The sequence below is a fragment of the Scyliorhinus canicula genome, chromosome 5, assembly GCF_902713615.1.
Source record: "Scyliorhinus canicula chromosome 5, sScyCan1.1, whole genome shotgun sequence".
Lineage (NCBI taxonomy): Eukaryota > Metazoa > Chordata > Chondrichthyes > Carcharhiniformes > Scyliorhinidae > Scyliorhinus > Scyliorhinus canicula.
This window is the reverse complement of record NC_052150.1, coordinates 12,514,309-12,536,278: the sequence shown is the minus strand read 5'-3', so window position 1 is coordinate 12,536,278 and position 21,970 is coordinate 12,514,309. Positions and strand designations below refer to the sequence as shown.

At 45.2% G+C, this 21,970-nt stretch overlaps 1 protein-coding gene across 4 annotated transcripts in view; it reads left to right on the top strand.

The window, feature by feature from the left end:
* The window catches only part of ulk4 (unc-51 like kinase 4), a 513,024-nt gene that overhangs the window by 293,958 nt on the left and 197,096 nt on the right, over window positions 1-21,970 (top strand). For all 4 annotated transcript variants that reach the window (XM_038796599.1, XM_038796603.1, XM_038796600.1 and 1 more), the window contains one exon: window positions 20,320-20,368. In XM_038796599.1, the coding sequence (XP_038652527.1) occupies window positions 20,320-20,368 (49 nt within the window). The remainder of the gene's footprint in view (window positions 1-20,319; window positions 20,369-21,970) is intronic.

The window sequence follows — 21,970 nt, the reverse complement described above, 5'->3', positions numbered from 1 at the left end:
GATTATTACAAAATTCAAATGTCACCATTTGCCATGGTGGGATTCAGATCTGGGTCCCCAGAATGTTACATTCGCCTCTGGATTATTCACCCATTGTCAATACCAGTGCCCCACCGCCTCCTCTATCCTCAAAACTTTCCCATCAATGCAGTTATGACCGAAGAATAGAATAGGCTATTTGTCTTATCAAGACTGCATGACTATCTTGGTCAGCAGTGCAGCTTGGTCGGGGAATGGTCACCAGTGATGTGGCAGAATAGATCTGTCACAGAACTCCTCTTGAGTTTCATTTCTTTGTAACTTTGTAGAGGCATACCATGATGCTGCTTTGCACCATCCAGTGGCACTATTCCCCATGCACGATGTTGACATACATAGTCTGCCCGTGGCAAATGCCATGGCTGCTCATGAGAAACATTGACTGAATAATGGGGACGTGAGTCCAAACATCTGCAAATGGTCCGAAACGGACAGAAGCATTTGCAGGTGGCAGTGTGCAGAACAGTAAAATATCACTGGAAGAAGCATTTCCTCGCTTCAGATCTGCATTTGGAAATTGCCTGTCACAAACTTTGCAGTTTCATCTGCATCCCCTGATTCCAGCTTTAATAACGGGGGATTCACAGTGCAAAATCCAGGAAACCAGGAGCTCCGATGCTACTATCTCCAACTTTGATATGTGCAATTCAGATCAGTTTGGATTTGGCAGGGAGAAGCCACAACCAGAAAGTTTGGGAGTAGCATTTTAAAAGTGGAGAATGGGTTCAAGTAGATTCCACCATAGTCCCTTGTGTTAAAAATGTTTTGCTGTTCATTCCCGCTTGCTAAGAATTGCCAAAACATTGGCGGCACAGTGGTTAGCACTGCCTCATGGCGCCGAAGTCCCGGGTTCAATCCCGCCACATTCCTGTGGAGTTTGCACATTCTCCCCGTGTCCATAAGACCATAAGACACTGGAGCAGAATTGGGCCATTTGGTCCATAGAGTCTGCTCCGCCATTCAAGCATGACTGACGTGTTTCTCATCCCCATTCCCCTGCTTCTCCCCATAATCCCTTATTAATCAAGAACCTATCTATCTCTGTCTTAAAGACACTCAGTGATTTGACCTCCACAGCTTTCTGTGGCGAAGATTTCTACAGATTCACCACCCTCTAGCTGAAGAAATTCCTCCTCATCTCACTTTTAAAGGATTGTCCCTTCAGTCTGAGGCTGTGCTCTCTGGTTGTAGTTTTCCTACTAATGGAAACATCCTCTCCATGTCCACTCCATCTAGGTCTCTCAGTATCCTGTAAGTTTCAATAAGATCCCCCCTCATCCTTCTAAACTCCAACAGTACAGACCCAGAGTCCTCAACCGTTCCGCGTACGACAAGCTCTTCATTCCAGGGATCATTCTTGTGAACCTCCTCTGGACACTTTCCAAGGCCAGCACATCCTTCCTTAGATACGGGGCCCAAAACTGCTCACAATACTCCAAATGGGGTCTGACCAGAGCCTTATACAGCCTCAGAAGTAAATCTCTGCTTTTTTATTCTAACCCTCTTGACATGAATGCTAACATTGCATTTGTCTTCCTAACTGCCGACTGAACCTGCACGTAAAACCTTAAGAGAATCTGGAACTAGGACTCCTAAGTCCCTTTGTGCTTCTGATTTCCTAAGCCTTTTCCCATTTAGAAAATAGTCTCCATTCTTCCTTCCAAAGTGCATAACTTCACACTTTTCCACATTGCATCCTAGCCTGTCCAAGTCCATCTGCAGTCTCCCTGCTTCCTCAATACTACCTGTCCCTCTGCATATCTTTGTATCATCTGCAAACTTAGCAACAATGCCCTCAGTTCCTTCTTCAAGATTGTTAATGTAAATTGTGAAAAGTTGTGATCCCAACACTGACCCCTGAGGCACACCACAAGTCACCGGCTGCCATCCTGAAAAAGACCCCTTTATCTCCACTCTCTGCCATCTGCCAGTCAGCCAATCCTCTATCCATGCCAGTATCTTAGCCTTAACACCATGGACTCTTAACTCATTTGACAGCCTCCTATGTGGCACCTTGTCAAAGGCCTTCTATAAATCTAAATAAATCACGTCCACTGGTTCTCCTTTGCCTAACTTCCTTGTTATCTCCTCAAAGAACTCTAATAGATTTGTCAGACACGACCTCCCCTTGACAAAGCCGTGCTGACTCAGCCCTATATTATCATGCATTTCTAAGAACTCTGCAATCTCATCTTTAATAATGGACCTAAAACCTTACCAATGACCAAAGTCAGACTCTTTGCCCCTCTGCATGGCATTGTGAACCCTCCCCCTTTCCTCCCCCTCCTTGTACAGTCCTCTTTCCAATTTGCCCCCCCCCCCTTGTCCTCATTAGGTGCAAACACCCCCCCCCCCCCCCCCCCCCCCCCCACCACCACCACCACCACCACCACCACCACCACCACCAGCACCACGGCGTCACATTACACTCAATCCCTGGTCGAACAATGGACCTTTTTTGAGGTGACAGTGTGAGTCCTGAGGCACAGTGGCTGTCCAGAAAGACACAGGTGTGTGGCACTGGGGGGAGCGAAAGCTCTTTACTCCCCAACCCCAGTACGGATCCGGCACAGGAGGGTCCATAGCTCCAGGAGCACGATGCTGTCCATGAAGAGCAGTTCAGCATGGGGATGGAGGCAGGAACCGGTCTGCCCGGCTGAGTGATGCACAGCACAACAATGGCAGAGCTTTCACCCTCACCTCAACGTCTGAGGACCGCCTTGTGTTCACTAATCATTCGCAATTGGATTTGACACAGATGTAAACTCCTGCCTGAGTGATGCAAGTTTGAAAGACCTGTTGGGATGCCGTCGGGCCACTATTTTAATGAGCATTAATGTGATAGAAATTAATGCGAATGAAGCTTGCACGTCCTGCCAGTGGGAAGAGTGACCAGACTCACCGCGCCCACCCACCACCAAACCCATCGCGGGCTGGTTGAGAGAATTCCACCCTTAATTTCCTCTTCTGAGTTCTCCATTTACCATATCAATTCCCTCCTTATTTTAAACACCACAGCGAGACCCTGCTCATCTCCAAGGAATGTAACTGAAATTTACTCTTTCCTGTCAGGAATCATTCTGATGAGTCACTTTGTTCTGCATCAAAAGAGATGTCCAAATAGGTGCAGGAGTAGATTTGTCTTAAAAAAATGATTTCATCTCAAGGAGCTGAAGAGGAATCTTCCTTTATCTGTTGTGAGCGAAGGAAAGGCCAGTATGGGAAAGCTCCATCCACCAATTCAATAACAGTCCTTTGGTGATTCAGCCTGCACATGTTAGGGTAAGGTTTGGCTGGTTGAAATACTGCTTAAATCCTGAACGTTTGCAGGTTCTCAGATGCCAGAAATAAGCAAACAACTTGTCTCTAATGTTAGAGAATACTCCTGAAAAGCAATGTGCATGTATTTGGTGCCTTTGAGGTAGGAGAATTTATTCAGGTGTTTTGCGGACTCGTAATCTGAAATTAAATGCATGATGATCAAATGAACTGACTTGGAGAGGAACTTACATATGGTGGTGTTTGCATGTGCTTGCGGTCCTTATCCTTCCAGGGGGAAGAGGTTTGAGAGATAATGGCATAGAAGTCTGGACAGGTTACTGCAGTCACCTTGAAGATCGTACACATGGCAGCCACATTGTGCCGGTGATGGAGGTCGTGATTTTTTTAGGTGGTGACTGGAGTATGGATTAAGAAAATGAATTACTCCGGGGTCTGATCATTGCTGATGAACTTCTGGATCTGTGTCCTTGCTGACTGACATTGGCTTTTGGTCTTCAAATTCCTAAAATTTAGAATTCCCAACCTCATGCCTTGTCAAGCAGAAAGAAAACCTCTCGAGTAGGAAACCTTATTGGAAAGACAAAGGGTGAGAGACCTTTACTGAGGCAAGGCCAAGAGGGTAAAGCACCTTGTTTGAATAAGGAACAGGGATATCTGGTAGTAGTAACAGAGAGAATAGTTCCATTGCAGACGGCCATCTCTGGGAGTAGGTGGGAACAAGTGTTTTAAAACATTGAACCCTGCAACAAGTGGGGCAAAATCATGAAAGCATCCACTTTCACAGATATTTTTCCTGAGTGGGTAACTTTCAAATAACATGTTCTGAAAGGTTACTTGTAAGAGATGCAATGAGAAAATATTCAGGTTAGATGATGGGATCTTGCAATATTTATCTGAGTGAGACTTAAGCAGGATAAAGCGTTCTGTCAGAGTTCCAGAGATTAAATGGCTGAAAGAATCCTTTGAAGTCAGATCGCGTCACCCATCAGTAGTGTAGCAGTAATGTTATGGAAAAATTGGTAATCTGCTATCCAGTTGGATTGTCAGGTTAAACCATAAAGTAAATAGAACAGTCAGTCAATAATAACGATTATTCGAAAGAGATTTAATCACTAAAGTTCGATGGACCGGAGCTGTTTATTTAATTAGATGGCTCGGAAGATTTACTTTTAATACCAAGGAACCTGATAACAATTCAAGGGCTTGTGTATTAGAAATTCCTTGCTTGAAAGGAATAAATATTAGTTTATGTACTGTGGCTTAGACAAAAAAAACAGCTGGGACAGCACGGTGGCGAAGTGGTTAGCACTGCCGCCTCATTGCGTCGAGGATCCAGGTTCGATCCTGACCCCGGGACACTATTTGCTCATTCTCCCCATGTTTGCGTGGGTTTCATCCCCAGAACCCAAAGATGTGCAGGGTAGGTGGATTGGCCACGCTAAATTTCCCCTCAATTGGAAAATTGCGTACTCTAAATTAAAAACGGCTGATTTGGTAGCATCAAAAATAGCCACATTCTTGTTTAACCAATCAACATTAACATCTGGCTGATCTTCCCTCAAGATGATGATAGAAAAAGCACCTGAGCCAGAGGTGGACTTTCAAGGAAACACCCAGGGCTGCAGTGTGGGATGCCGGCCAATGGGGGAGTCCAATACGGAGAGGTGAATGTTGCGGTGGGAACATTATGGGAACACCAATCACTTGAGCCTATCAGCAGGCAATACAGAACAACATTGAGCTCTGATTGGTGGACTCCCCTTTAGAGCAGGACACAATTTGTCAGACATTGAGTGGTGGAGACTTAGCGCAGTTCAGACACGGATCTCCTAAATTGGTTTGAAGTTTCTGACCTTTCAGTGAGTAAAGGTGTAAAGCAGCAGCCAGATTTCTGGCATTCAGCCTGGCCGGCAGCCTGAGGCAAAAGTGAGGTCGCCGACCTAGCATCGGGTGTGAGCCTGCAACGCCTTCAGTGAGACGAGGAGGAGATGCTGGCCGACAGCCATTAGGGGAGCAGCGGGGTGACTCGTGAACTCCAGGCCAGAGCTGAGGAGACAACTGATCAAAAAGAACAGAGGCCACCAGGCCCGATAGACAGCAGCAGCAGCCAGGAGCACAGGTTGAGGCTTGAGGCATGGCCACCTGAGCGAGAGCCAAGAGGTGAGCAGAGCAGCAGTTGGGAGGTGCAAAGAAAGCCAGGCAAACGCCAGTGGGTGTCTTGCGGAATCGGGGAGCAGTGGTCAGAGGGAGCAAGGTGACCCGCCAGAGGGAGATGCCAGCCAGGCAGGGGTGAGTATGAAAGGACTGGGCAGCAACCAACATCTTCTTTCTCGGTATTTTTGCTGGTTAAATTTACTAAATTATTTGGTGTCTGTCATGTCCCTCTCTGATTAATTGTGGTATCTTTTATCATACCTGGCTTGCCTTGACCATCCATCCACATCACAGCTTTCTCAAAAATTATTGCCAGCAGCCAGTTAGTCTGGGAGGATTTTGGCAGTGAACTCTGTCATCCTCATGCCAATTCTTCTCACAATTTCCGAAGACCACCCCCCCACCACCACCACCAACTCATGAGCTTTGTTTAGTCCGTCACTGCTTGGACAATCGGCAGCTTTTGTTTAAGGAGACCTCACTCATCAGAAGATTCTGAAGACTTATTTGTGAATTGTTGAAATCAAGACAAATCATCCCCAGTCACTATTAAGAGACACTGTGATTCTGGCAGACAAAAACACAGGAAACTGAAGGCGAGACAAGAGGACGAAGTTGGGAAAAAGACAGTTTGGCACTTGACTTTAAAAGGTTTGAAGTATTGAGTAGTGCCCAAACTGCACATTCATCCTCAACAAAAACATCCACAAAACGTTTTGGTGACTTGCCTGATGACTTCGACCTGCCGATTTCCGGAGACAACACATTGGCTGAAAAACATGAACAAGGTGTGGACTCTGAAATGGGGCTGGAACTACAGGATACTGCTCAAGCTCATTGTTCTTCTGCTACTGAAGTCAGGCAAGGAACCTACCCTGAAGACATTGCCTTATGGCCCAAATCTGTCCCACTGGGTATGATTAAATATTTTGTCATAAATAGACCAGAGAACATGGGTAACACGGAAAATTTGAGAAAAGAGTTTGAGGTTCGAGGTGGAAAGCAGTTTAGAAGTCTTCATGAATCGCTTTTTCTGAGGGTGAAGAGAAATGTCATGATGGAAAGGAGAAATTTGTTATTTTTTCAGAAACTCTTGCATTGCAAATTATTCCCTGATCCTAGTAAAGGGAAACAATCAGTTGTTGACAGGTACTCTAACTGGGGAAATGTTGGAAATGATATTGCTGATCATGAAGCTTTCAAAAGTCAAATTCAGGCTTTGTGTGCATTCGTTCAAAGGTGCAAATTATCTGGACAAATTGATTCTGTGTTTCAGCTCAGTTTGAAAAGAAGTGTTCTTATTGGAGTAAAGTGCTCAGTTGTGTTGTTGCAGGGCAGCACGATGGCACAGTGGTTAGCATTGCTGCCTACGGCGCTGAGGACCTGGGTTCGAATCCGGCCCTGGGTCACTGTCCGTGTGGAGTTTGCACATTCTCCCCGTGTCTGCGTGGGTTTCACCCCACAACCCAAAAGATGTGCAGGGTAGGTGGATTGGCCACGCTAAATTGCCCTTTAATTGGAAAAAATGAATTGGCTACTCTAAATTTATTTTTTTTTAAATTTTAAAGTTGTGTTGCCAGTCAAACTGCTGTCTTCCTTGGGACTTACCTCTAAGAGGACATGCTGAGTCATCAGTGTCAAGATCAAAGTGGTAATTTTTAAACCTGCCTTGAATATCTCAGTGAATTTGATGAGCTTCTCAAAGAGCATTTGAAAAGTGATCAATATTGTGGCTCTGGGAAGACCCACTTTTTAATGCACAGAACCGATAATGCCATCAGTACTATAATGGCGGAGTTGCTCAGAAACCAATTCAACAATGAAGTAAAAGATACCAAATACTATTCCGTAACAGTTTGATTCAACACCAGGGGCGGGATTCTCCGATATCCCGCCGGGTCGGAGAATCGCCCAGGGCCGGCGTCAATCCCACCCCGCCGTGTCCCGAATTCTCTGCTATCCGAGATTCGGCGGGAATCGCACTGCGCCGGTCGGCGGGCCCCCCGCGGCGATTCTCCGGCCTGCGATAGGCCGAAGTCCCGCCGCTGACAAGCCTCTCCCGCCGACGTGGATTAAACCACCTACCGTACTGGCAGGATTGGCGGCGCGGGCGGGTGCCGGAGTCCTGGGGGGTGCCCCCACGGTGGCCTGGCCCATGATCGGGCCTGTGCTGTGGGGGCACTCTTTTTCTTCCACCTTCGCCATGGTCTTCAGCATGGCGGAGGCGGAAGAGACCCCCTCCCCTGCGCATGCGCCGGGATGACGTCAGCAGCCGCTGACGCTCCGGCGTATGCGCGGACTTATGCCAGCCGGCGAAGTCCTTTCGGCCCCGGCTGGCGTGGCGCCAAAGGCCGTTCACGCCGGCCGGCGGAGCGGGAACCACTGCGGCGCAGGCCTAGCCCCTCAATGTGAGGGCTTGGCCCCTAAAGATGTCGACGAGGAGACTTCCGCCCCTTTGGGGCGGCCCGGAGTGCTTCACGCCACTCCAACACGCCGGGACCCCCCGCCCTGCCGGGTAGGGGAGAATCCCAGCCCAGATGTGAGTCGTGGAGTAATTAACAATAATTTTAAGAAATATCACCAGTGATGGTGAAGTTGTAGAGCGATTTCTCTGCTTTGTCCAGCTACGGTGGCACAGTGGGTAGCACTGTTGATTCACAGCTCCAGGGTCCCAAGTTCCATTCCTGGCTTGGGTCACTGACTGTGTGGAGTCGACACGTTCTCCCCGTGTCTGCATGGGTTTGCTCCTGGTGCTCCGGTTTCCTCCCACAAGTCCCGAAAGACGTCCTGTTAGGTAATTTGGACATTCTGAATTCTCCCTCTCTGTACCCGAACAGGCGCCGGAATGTGTCGACGAGGGGCTTTTCACAGTAACTTCATTGCAGTGTTAATGTAAGCCTACATGTGACAATAAAGATTATTATGATTATCCCACACTTCTGAGTGCCTGGGGACAATGGTTTTGGATATCATTTCAAATTTAGGTTTGGACATCAAAAATAATTGTTGTAGGCAGAGCTTTGATAATGCTGCAAATATGGCAGGAAAATATTCAGGCCTACAAGCAAAACTGAACAATGCAAGCCCCTGTGCATTATTAATCCCATGTTCAAGTCACTCCTTGAATTTAACCTGCAATGCAGCAGCTGAATCATGTGAGGCAGCCGTGCATTTTTTTTTACTTTGTCCAAACCTTGGTTTTTTTTTCGGTTTCCACACGTCAGTGGAGTATGCTGCAATCATGCTTGGAGCAGGCACATTGAAAATATTCGACGGTCAAAAGAATTTGTGACATCAGGTGGCCCGCTCGTGCAGATGCTGTTCTGGCTTTGAGACTGAACTTTGTCGATATAAAGGATATGCTTCTCAGACAGAGCCACATCAAATTCAGAGAAGCAAAATCCTCAGCAGAGAAGTTTGAAAAGAGTCAAAATTGCAGTTTTTATTTTTTTAGGGAACTATTCATTTCAAAGAATTAATGCTATCAGAAAATCGCTGCAAAATGTTGATACAACTTTATTGAATGCTTCACAATTGTTGGCCTCAGTTAGAGGTTTTGTCATGGCAGTTCATGACAAATCCCTACAGAGCAGAAGGAGGCCATTCAGCCCATCGAGTTTGCACCGGTCTTTGGAAAGAGCACCCTATTCCCATAACCCTGTAACCCAACTTAACCTTTTTGACACTAAGGGACAATTTAGCATGGCCAATCCACCTAATCTGCACATCTTTGGACTGTGGGATAAACCGGAGCACCCGGAGGAAACCCACGCAGACACGGGGAGAAAGCGCAAACCCCCCACAGACAGTCATCCGAGGCTGGAATTGAACCCGAGACTCTGGAACTGTGAGGCAGCAGTGCTAACCACTGTTCTGCCCACAAGTTCAAAATGACTATACCTCATTGAAAGCAGAAGCACTAACCACAGTAAAGAATACAGGTCCCTCTGATGAAACTAGAGACAATGAAATCACTTTAAAAGGGAAAGAGAAAATCACCATTGAGATTGTCAGTGTTATTTGTGACACAGTATGGTGCAATTTCAGAGTAGAAGTAAATCTCTGAAGAAGACTTTTAATTATTTTGCGTGCTTTTCGGCAAACGTTTGGATGAGAACCGCTGCAATAAGTGGTTCACTGAATTCTTCCGTGAGGACATAGTCACAAATCATTTTGCAGATGAAGTGAAACCATTCATTCTATGGACAATGAAGTTCTCCGCGCTTCGAGATCACCAGCTGATTTGGAAAACATGTACATGCTGGTTTGCGGGCGACCTTTCCAAATGTGGAAACCATCCTGAAGATCTAACAATACCTGTCAGAAATGCTGCCGGTGAACATTCTTGTTCTGTATTGAAAAGAGTGAAAAATTATTCGCGAAGTACAATAAGTCAGGAACATTTGACAAATTCAACAATACTGACAATTGAAGATGCATCTGAACGTGATTTTATCTACGATGATGTGATTGTTGCCTTTTTGAAGAGAAAATGCAGTAGGAAAGCCATCTAAATTGCCATGGATTGCAAATAACTGATGAAGCAAGAAAATCTAAAAAATCTGCCCCTCTACCATGTTGTCCAGTCTAAATTCTGTTCTTCAAGACAGGGCATATGCTTGTCTGATACGATGGCTGGTGGTCACATGCAGTGAGATAGCAGCAAGATGGATTGGCTGAGTGACAGGAAACGGAGAGTAGCGATTAATGAATATTTTTCAAGCTGGAGGTAAGATTGTGGTAGAATCCCCCAAGGGTCAATGTTGGGACCCTTGCTCTTCCTGATAAATATTAATGATCTGAGCCTTGGTGTATAGATCACATCTTCAAAATTTGCGGATAGAACAAACCTTGGAAGCATTATTAACTGGATGGTGTAGAACTACAAAAGAACATAACCCAATTTGGTGGAATGGGTGGACAAGTGACAGGTGACGTTCAATGTGGAGAAATGTGCAGTGATTCATTTTGGTAGGTAGAACATGAAGAGGCAATATAAATTAAAGGATACAACTCTGAAGGGGGTACAGGAGCAGAGAGACCTGGCTGCATGTGTGGATAAATCATTGAAGGTGGTAGGACAAGTTGAGAGAGCAGTTACTGAGGCACAGGGTATCCTGGATTTCATCAATAGAAATAGAGTACCAGAGCAGGAAGGTTATGTTGAACCTAAGATGCTAGTTCAGCCTCAGCTGGAGTATTGCGTCCAGTTCTGGGCACCTCACTTTCGGAAAGGTGTGAAGGCATGGACAGAGTGCAGAAAAGATTCACAAGAATGGCTCCAAGGATGAGGAACTTCATTTATGAAGGTAGATTGAAAAGGTTTCCTTTGAGAAGAGAGGGCTGACAGGAGAGTTGACAGAGGTAGTAAAAATCATGCGGTGTCTGGACAGAGTAGATAGGGAGATACTGTTCTGACTTGTGAAAGAATTGAGAAAGAGATGGCACAGATTTGAAGTGATTGGCAAAAGAATCAACGGCAACATGAGGAAAAGTACTTTCCCACAGCGAGTGGCTATAGTCTGGAATGCATTGCCAGAGAGTGTGGCGGAGGCCGATTCAGTTGAAGCAATCAAAAGGGGATTAGACTTATTTGAAAAGGAAGAAGATACAGGGTTACAGAGAGAAGGTTGGGGCGTGGCAAGGTTAATTGCTAATTCAGAGAGCTGGTGCAGACACAGTGGGCCACGTGATCTCCTTCTGTGCTGCAACAATTGTGATTTTAAGTTGTTATCGTACTTTTTCAAAAAATCATATGTGAAGCTCTTAAGAGATTTGACAAAAGGCACCGTGTCAATGGGATAGTTTTCCATCAATATTAAGTTTTATTTTCAGTGCATGTGACAAAGGAATAGCAGCTACTGTGTGTAATGCAAATTTCTCCCTGGCATATTTATGGTTGTGAATTGCTGGATCACTGTTTCTGAAGTGATCATTTGTAATTTAAACATTGATTTGTTTTTCTTTGTCCTGGCACCATCAGAAAATTGAAATATTGCAGTTGTGGGATGGAAAACATAATCAGAAGCAGAAAAACACTGAGGTTGTGCTCCTTATGAAAATAAAACATCACTCATGTTCAGAATTAATTAATAAGAGTGTTATCAGCAACCTGCTATGGATGACTTGAAACAGAAACAGCTATGAAGTTACTCCCGTGTTCCACTTCACAGGAAAAAAAATGTCACTGTTGCTCCCAACTTAAATTCAATCAGACTGCTCCAGGAGTGCCGGCAGTGAGTGCGCTGCCTCGTGTGGTATTGAGCTTTGCAAAGCACGAGGCTCCCAACTACATTCCATAATCCTCACTTGGTTGGATGTTCTCAGCTGCAACAGAAGAGGATTTACTGCAGCTGACATCCTTGTCCGGGGCTGGGGGAGCGGGAGAGTTGTACATTTTCAACTAATGCAAAGAGAGTGCCAGTGGTTATTGATCAGAGACTGGAACGGGCACTGGTCAGAACATTGGGGTAGGAGGAAAGAATTGAAAGAAACAAAATTGTTACATTCATCTGCCTCCTGCAATATATCCCTGTAGTTTTAAAAAATATGATGACGGAAAAATGAATGGTCACAGCGCAGAAGGAGGCCATTCTCATCTAACCATTCCCCCTTCCTAATTATTCAGACCTGTGCATAGCTCTTGGTAAATTAGTTGCAGCAGGGTATTTGTAGGAAACGCGACCAAACGTATTTCAAACTCTGTGCTTTCTTCCGCCTCCCTATTTTGTGAAGGAAGAATGCACTTACAGCTGTTTCTTTCAGCTGGGCATCCTGCACTGCAGTGAGTTATTGTTAAATTCAGCAGATGACTGAAATGCCTTTTGCTATGAATGGAATGAGCTGGTGAGTCGTTTATCACGTACGCTGCACATTCCAGAGCTCTTGGTATTCTTCAATTTGTAATATCTTGTTCCATCTTGTGAAAAAGACAAACTGGTCTATTGCCAGTGTTTAAAATCAAATCTACGGGCACGATCGAACGGCCTTGTCACACCCCACTTGGTGGCACGACGAGGCCGTTAGCTCGTGAGATTTGTGATGCTTGGAATGCCTCATGAGATCTAACGAGATCTCGCGAGATATCACAGTCTGGATCTCATCCTCGCTGGGGGAGATGCAGATATTTAAGTGAGCCATGAGGCTCTCCAGAGGCCGGGGAACTAACGGCCATGCTTGGGCGACCTGACCCACACACGTGGACCAGGCGTAACGGCACCTGGGGGAGGGGGGGTCTCCCAGGCCATCGGAAGTCCGCGGTGCTCGGGCTCTGGGCAGGGTGGTAACCTGGCATTCCCGCTGCCACATTGGCACTTGGTACCACTACCAGGGTGCCAGGCTGGCAGTGTCAGGTTGCCCGTGCCAGAGATTGAGCCCAGGTCTGTCCTGCCCTTATTAGGTGGGGTGAAGGGGGCTTGAGGACCCCCCAAGGGGTAAGTCGGGGTGTTGGGGGGGTCCGGAGGCCGCATTAGGGTGTCCGAAGAGGGTCGAGATATTGGGGCAGCAATTAAAAATGGCAGAATGGAGTTCCTCAGCAAGGCTAAAAGGAAACATCCCATTTGATAGGGAGTTGTTCTCAGCCCCTAAAACGGGACTCTGATTTTTGGGCATTAAATTGCGCCCTACATAATTTAGACGAATCTGTTACCATGAGGAAAAAGCTGCCAAATTTGTGAATTGTATTTTCTATTGCGCTCCAAACTGTCACCGTTGACTCACGAGGAGCCTTTGTTTAATTTTGATGAGTTTGAGTATGCATTTTTGAGATTCTTATTTTCTTTGTGTTTTTTTTGGTTTTGTGCCATCGTCGGAGGGTGAGGTAGAGAAAAGGTTTGGTCATTGAAGATGTACGTGCATAATTAATCCAGGAAAGAATAAAAATTCAGTATAAACCCTCGGTTATGTGTCTCTGGATGTGATGTTATAGGTGGGTGATTTTTGATCTTATACAGTCAAAATGATGGCTATTGAAGAGCTTGTGATTTAATAAGATATATATTTTAGTTTTCTCCCATCAGTTTTGGTGACTGAACAGAATTTGGAATAATTATTGTGTTCCATGTGTTGAATTCTTAACATGTGACTTTTGTACAGAAGAAAGCCATTTGACCCATGGATTTGTGGCCTTTCTGACCAAAAAAGACACCTATTACATTGATGCCACTCCTTAATAGCTGTTGGACTATGTACTTCATAATGTGTATGTTACGACCCCCAAAGGGGCTTGCACCTGCAGTGTATTAGATTCCCCTCCTAAACCTTGCAACTCCCCAGGTAAATAGGGAGCAGAACGTCCTCCCAATTAAGGCTCCCCCATTGTATATAAACCCCAGCCTGGGAGCAGGCCGAGGAAGAGGACCCCGAGGGGGAGTGGAGAGTGAGAGAGTATGGTATTAGGGAGTGGTAGAATAAACCTAGTTGTATCCTGTCTGGCTACGTTTGGCCACAACAGTGTATAAATGGGCATTCTAAAGCTAACCCAAAACCCCAGTTATATGGTGTATATGCATTATGAACTTGCTTGTTTATATCTTGGGAAAGCGTGATCACTGCTTGTAAGATTTGGCAAGCGTGCACGTGTGATTTTAAAGCATTCGTGCATACATGATTATGCACATGCTACACTGCATGGAAATTATGTTCACTACTTAGAAGTTCAGTCTCTGGGCTACTTACGAAGCTCCCCATTCACTGAATGAAATGTGGACTAACATCGCAGCCACCCTACCTGCCCATTGGCAACGTTAAGAATGGCAAATGTTTTATCTTGTGAATGAATTAAAAATTGAGGCAGATTCACCACAAGTTAATGGTTTAATGTAACATTGGACCAGCTTTTTATATTGGTGTTAGATCAATTTCCAGCTTTATTATCCTAACTGCAATGCATTTGGGGCAGCACGGTAGCATGGTGGTTAGCGTAAATGCTTCACAGCTCCAGGGTTCCAGGTTCGGTTCCCGGCTGGGTCACTGTCTGTGCGGAGTCTGCACGTCCTCCCCGTGTGTGCGTGGGTTTCCTCCGGGTGCTCCGGTTTCCTCCCACAGTCCAAAGATGTGCGGGATAGGTGGATTGGCCATGCTAAATTGCCCGTAGTGTCCTAAAAAGTAAGGTTAAGGGGGGGTTGTTGGGTTACGGGTATAGGGTGGATATGTGGGTTTGAGTAGGGTGGTCATTGCTCGGCACAACATCGAGGGCCGAAGGGCCTGTTCTGTGCTGTACTGTTCTATGTTCTATGTAACCCATAATAATAATAATCTTTATTAGTGTCAGAATTAGGCTTACATTAACACTGCAATGAAGTTACTGTGAACATCCCCTGTCGTCACACTCCGGCGCTTGTTCGGGTACATGGAGGGAGAATTCAGAATGTCCAAATTACCTAGCAGCCCGTCTTTCGGGACCTGTGGGAGTAAACCGGAGCACCCGGTGGAAACCCACGCAGACATGGGGAGAACATGCAGACTCCGCACAGACAGTGACCCAACCAAGAATCGAACCCAGGTCCCTGGTCCGGTGAAGCAACAGTGCTAACCACTGTGCTACCATGCCGCCCATTAGATTTTCTCCATTTACTAATGGCAAGTATTTCAGTGTGTCGCGTTTTATGTCCACTGTAGAAGAACACAAGGAAAGACCATTCATCCCACCAAATCTCCTGTTCAAATTGTACAATGTTCCCAAGCTTGCATCCAGCTGTGTCTTGAGCACCATTTGATATCTGAGTTTCACCAAACACTTACACAGCAAGTGGGAATGAACTGTAACTTGTTGCCTGCAAAGGAAACTGGATGGGCACTTGAGGGAAATAAATGTGCAGGAATGAAGGATTAGAACTGATTGGATTAGAACTATGGGCAGCACGGTAGCATGGTGGTTAGTATAAATGCTTCACAGCTCCAGGGTCCCAGGTTCGATTCTCGGCTGGGTCACTGTCTGTGCGGAGTCTGCACGTCCTCCCCGTGTGTGCATGGGTTTCCTCCGGGTGCTCCGGTTTCCTCCCACAGTCCAAAGATGTGCGGGTTAGGTGGATTGGCCATGCTAAATTGCCCGTAGTGTCCTAAAAAAAAAGTAAGGTTAAGGGGGAGTTGTTGGGTTACGGGTATAGGGTGGATATGTGGGTTTGAAAAAGGTGATCATTGCTCGGCACAACATCGAGGGCCGAAGGGCCTGTTCTGTGCTGTACTGTTCTATGATTCCTCTAGAGAGCCAATATGGACTAAATGACACACGAGGACTATTAGGTTCTCTGTGTAGCTTTGAATCCTAACTTTCGAACTAATATAATCTTCTGATTTGTCCAATTCCCAATGATTTCCAAAACATATGGGGGGGGGGGGGGGGGGGGGGGGGGGGGGGTTTAATGTAATTGCGCCTCTCTTTTTCTACCTTTTCAGGTGTTACTTTGACTCCGTACTTTTCACAGTTAAGAGGACATTTAGGTGACTCCACCAATGCAGCTTGAACCAGTCACTAGGGACGACTGAATTATAAGACTGGGTGACCACATGTCCAACTTTGACTCCACTCATACAAAGATACAGCACAGATGAGGCCATTCAGGCTATCATGTCTGTGTTAGTTCTTTGATAGAGCTATCCAATTAGTTCCATTCACCTGGACATTCCTCGTAGTCCTGTCTGTTTTCCCCTTCAAGCATTTATCCAATTCCTTTTCGAAGGTTACTATTGGATCTGCTTCAATCATCCTTTCAGACAGAACAAACCAGACCACAACAACCCAATGTTTTCCTTGTGTCACATCTGGTTATTTTGCCTTAAATCTGTCAACAGGCTCAGTTAGTGATGCTTTTAAAGAATTGAAAACTAAAAGGAAAAATTCCAGTATTCAGTTGCTGCAGTTTTGTTAAACTTACGCGTGCGTGCATGAACAGTCCCCTTTCACTTGTGTGCATGGGTGAACATCGCTCCTTTTATGTGGGCGTGCATTGTTTTGGTTATGCCGTGTGCCCACCCAGTTTGGTGCAGGTGAAATGGGAGGCAAAACCAAAATGGTGCATGTGTATAGCAGAGATCAAACTGTAGATTGTAGCACTCAAGCTGAGTGCTGGCTTTGTAAAGTAATGAAGTGGTGATGAGAGCTCAGAGGGGGTTTCCTTTATCGAAGAATCCCCGTGTTTTGGTGGGCAGAATATTACAGCTTTCCAATCTAATGTGGCTTGTTAAATGCTCCTCCCTAATCTCAGTAAATTGTCTCATCTTAGTTTTTGACAGTTTGGCCAGCTCATTTAGTTTCATCATTTGTGCTGCAGTTGTTACAAGTTAGAAACTGAGGCATTGTTGATGTTATACTATTCCCGTGAGATACCACGTTTTAACGCTAAACACAATCAACAAGGCGCATTTTTTTTAATGGTATTTTATTCCAAACACATGTAACAACAACAAAAGACACATTCCATACAATCACAGTCCACATTTTTTTACAATTTCTCCCTTTTTATCCTCTCCCCTCCCGTCTTCCCCCCCCCCCCCCCCCCGAGACAAACAATTCCTCAAATAGCATCATGAACAACCCCCACTGCATCTTGAAGCCTTCCACTGACCCCCTCAACTCGAACTTAAACTTCTCCCACCGTAGAAAGCCAGGCCAGGCCGCCACCCCCGGCGGTGGATACAGCCTTCAATTAAACGGGATCCTTCGCCGGTTGATTAGAGGGGCAAAAGCCACAACGTCAGCCTATTTCCCCTCCAGAAGCCCCGGCACTTCCGATACCCCAAAAGGTTGCCACCATTGCGTCCGGCTTGACCTCCACCCCCCCTATCTTAGATCGTATTCCAAACACAGCCTCCCAGTATCTCTCAAGCTTCTCGCAACCCCAGAACATATATGCAATGATTCAGCGGCCCCTTTCTTCCACTGTTTCCAGGATGGTGGGTTAAAGCCTCGCTGAGGAGCCCCCTCTTGCTAAGCTTCCTTTCAGCCCAGCTAAAAATGCCACAAGTCAACAGTCACTGTCTGTTCTAATGCATGTAAAATAGTCAGACGAAGGGAAAGTTGGATCATGGCCAGTGACCCAAATGAGTCAGCACCTCCTGGAAAAGAAGGGTGAAAATCAACTCATAAAAAAAAAAATTTAAACTAGGTTACTTGGAGTCCGGTTCCTCGGTGAACACAATTATGGTTTGTAACTTCTTTAAATAGAGTGTTTTTGTCATCTTCCTATGTGAATGTCAGATATTGCAGGTTACAAAAAGTGCTTGGAGAATTGGACATTTCAAAATTTGACTTTTAATTTTATTCCTTCATAGGATGTGGGCATCCCTGATTGGGCTAGCATTTATTTTCCATCCCTAATTGGCTTCAGTAGGTTGGTGATGAGTCGCCTTCCTGAAATGTTGCAGTCTTTGTAGTGTGGGTATGCCCACAGTTCTGTTTGAAGGGAGTATCAGGGTTTTGACCTGTCGGCAGCAAAGGAACGATGCTTTGGTTGCAAGTCGGGATTGTGTGCAGCTTGGAGGGAAACGTGGAGATGATGGTGTTCCCATGTATCACCTGCCCTTGTCCTTCCTCATGGTAGAAGATGCTGTTGATGGATCCTTGGTGATTTGCTGCATTTTTATGTTGTACCCCTGTGGGAGTAAATATTAAAGGTAGTATAAGGGGTGCCAATTAAACAAGCTGCTTTGTCCTGGATGGCTTTGAACTTTTTGAGTGTCATTGGAGCTGCACTCATCCAGGCAAATGGGAAAATTCCATCACGCTCATCACTTGAGCCTTGTAGATGGTGAACCAGCTTTGAGGAGTCAGCAGGTGAGTTACTCGCCACAGAATTCCCAGCCTCTAACTTGCTCTTGTTGCCACAGTATTTATATGGCTGGTTGAGTTCAATTTCTGGTCAATGGTAATCCCCCAGTGGGGGATCCGATGATGATGATGCCATTGAATATCAAGGGGCGATGGTTGGATTCTCTCTTGTTGGAGACAGTCATTGCCTGGCACTCCTATGGCGCTAATATTACTTGCCACTTATCAGCCCAAGTCTTTATGTTGTCCAGGTCTTGCTGCATATGAACATGAACTGATCAGTATCTGAAGAATCACAAATGGTGCTGAAAATCGTGCAATCATCAGCGAACAGCCTCACTTCTGACATGATGGAGGAAAGGTCATTGATTATGCAACTGAAGATGGCTGGGCTTTGGACACTACACTGATGAACTCTTAGACTGATGTCCTGCGCTTGAGGTCATAGAATCATAGAATCGCTACAATGCAGAAGGACGTCATTTGGCCCACCGCGTCTGCACCAACTCTCTGAAAGAGCACCCTACCTCAGCCCATTCCTGCACCCTATCCCTGTTACCCCACCTGACATTTGGACACTAAGGGACAATTTACCAGGGCCACCTAACCTGCACATCTTTAGATAAAAGAACAACAAAGAACAAAGAAAAGTACAGCACAGGAACAGACCCTTCGGCCATCCAAGCCTGCACCGACCATGTTGCCCATTTAAACTGAAGTCTTCTATACGTCCGGGGACTGTGGGAGGAAACTGGAGCATCCGTAGGAAACCCACGCAGACGCGGGGAGACCATGCAAACTCCACACAGTCACCAGAGGCATGAATTGAACCTGGGTCCCTGCTGTTAAATGATTGACCTCTAACAACCACAATCATCTTCCTTTGTGTTGGGTATGACTCCTGCCATTGGAGAATTCCCCCTATTCCCGCTGACTCTAGTTTTGCATTTTCAGTCAAAAGTAGCCTTGATGTCAAGGGCAGCCACTCCACCTCACCTCTGGGATTCAGCTCTTTTGACAATGTTTGTCCCAAGGCTGTAATGAGGTCAGGAACTGAGTGGCCCTGGCAAATCCCAAACTGAGCATCAGTGAGCAGGTTATTGCCGAGTAAGTACAGCTTGGTAGCACCAATACTGACACCTTCTATCACTTTGCCGATGATCACAAGTAGACTGTAATTGGCCAGGTTGGATTTGTCCTGCTTTTTGTGGACAGGACATATCTAGCCAATTTTCCACATTGCCAGGTAGATGCCAATATTGTAGCAGTACAGAAGTAGCTTCGTCAGAGCCTCTGGAGCACAAGTCTTCAGTGTTGTTGCCGGAATGTTCTCAGGACTCATAGCTCCCGTGCCTTCTACCATTTCTTGGTATCACGCAGAGTGAATCAAAGTTGTTGAAGACTGGCATCTGTGATGCTGGGGACTACAGGAGGAGAGCGAGACGGATCATCCACTCGGCACTTCTGGCTGAAGATGGTTGCCAAAAGAAAATACTTGCAATCATGCAGCACCTTTTACAAATTCTGGATATCCCAAAGAATTTTGCAGCCAATAAAATTCTTTTGAAGTATAGGCAGTTTTGCCAATGAAAGTGCAGCAAGACCTCACAAACAGCATTAAAAAACATTCCTTTAGAAGTTGGTAAATGAAGTTTGTTGAAATTCTCTTGTTGGTTTATCATCTGCAGCCTTTTTGTAAAATGTCTATAAAGTCCAGCATATAGATTTTTACCTAATTTACAATCCATGATTGCTCATTCTGTTATTGTTTGCTCCCATCCCCTGTAAAGTATTCAAGTGTTTTTTTCAGTTTCTAGCTTTGATCAATAAGATAGGCAGTGAATCATTTCCAATAAACTGTGACATTGCTCACATTTATTCATATATGGAAGCTCAATTACAAACTGCATCAGTTAGGGTCAGTGTTGTGGATCACTAACCTATCGATCTTGGCAGCACACCCACTCACGCTGAACCATTCATTTAAGTATCGGCAGGAAGAATAATATTGCATCTTTTAATGAAGATGGAAACATGTGTGTCGTAACTAACGCGATGCTAATCATTTTCATTTCCAGAATAATTGAAGAAAGCCAGGTTGTGCCCGTTCTGTTCCAGGTCATTCTGGTGAGTAACAAACATGAAAGTTATTTTCTTCCTCTTTACGCCTGTAAATAGATTCCTGATTTGTTAACCCACAAACAATACTTTTATCATTGTTCAACCACTTTTCGCCTGCTTTGTGGAATTAATCAATATTTAACAGATGTTTCTGAAATTTTTCAAGATTTTGAGTGCAAGATGAAAGAGTCTTTCTAATCGTTAACAAATGTGAATAAAATTAAGATTATCATTAGAGGACCAAAGGCAAAGTTGGAGGAATTTTTTTCACACACAGTTGTGAGAACCATGAATTGCATGGATGAAGCAGGAAGCATAACATAATGGGCTGGATCTTGCTGGGACAGGGCATCTCATGACATGTTCTATTTCAAGGGAATCTCTATTTTAAAATTTAATTTGTATGTCTTTGAGGCAAACCCTTCTCAAAACGGAAGCTGAACTGAAAATTAAACTGAAAGGGTAGCAGAAAAGGCAAACCTGGATGTGAAACTGAGTTTGCTAGTGTCTAAAGAAACTAAAATCAACCGAGGTGAGGAAACCAAAACTGAACCCTGTTGAAAGATATAAAAGGACACGGATCAGCCCAAGCTGGGCAGTAGCAGTGGTTGAGTCCACTGGAGCAGATCAGGCAAGCTGAAGGAGATTCGAGGGGGGGAAAAAAGCTAGATCCTGAATAAGCAAAGAGAATAAGTTGCTGCAGCTGTTTCTGATACTTGAAAATAATAAATGGATCTGCGCCATCCAGACCAACAGGCTCTGCAGACGTGTGCCATTTGTGGTAAAGCCTATGCTTGTGGCTGCTGATGGCAGGGAATCAGTAGGAGAAGAGCTAATGAGGAAGACAGAGTTTTAAGTACTTTTTGACTGAATATGATCGCTAAAATCTGAATGGGCTACTGATCCAATTCCTAAGATCTGTCTTAGTTGAGGGGCTGGTTTAGCACAGTGGTCCAAACAGCTGGCATGTAATGCAGAACAAGGCCAGCAGCGCGGGTTCATTTCCTGTACCGGCCTCCCCGAACAGGCGGCGGAATGTGGCGACTAGGGGCTTTTCACAGTAACTTTGTTGAAGCCTACTTGTGACAATAAGCGATTATTATTATCTGCCATTTGAGGTTCAATTTATAGTTTATATTCAACCACAATTTGCCTGTAAATTCACATTTAATTGGATGTTTAGATTTTTGGTTAGGTAACATTTAATGTTTGCTTTGTTGACTCTTGAATATTAAAAGTGAAGTCTTGTGGCTTCATTCTCTTAGTAAATAACCGGGATTTTGATTCTTATCCCTTTTGTTTTCGAAAGTTACTGGTTTCTACTGAGATTTTAACGCAATTAGCTATACCTTTTCCCTGCACCGTTCAGCTACAGATATTTTGCATTGTAATCATTTGGACGTGTCAGCTGATTATGGTACAGCGAAGACAATGGGCCATCCAGGACCTTGGTGAACAGAGATACAAGCTGTGTATCTCCGTGATCATGTATTTAAGAGTTGAGAAAGAAGCCGGATGAATTAGAATCAAATAAGGGAAGGGAAACAATGAGAGAAAAGAAAACTGGATGAAGAGACAAAAAAAAGAGATTGAAAGGAAATTGTGAGC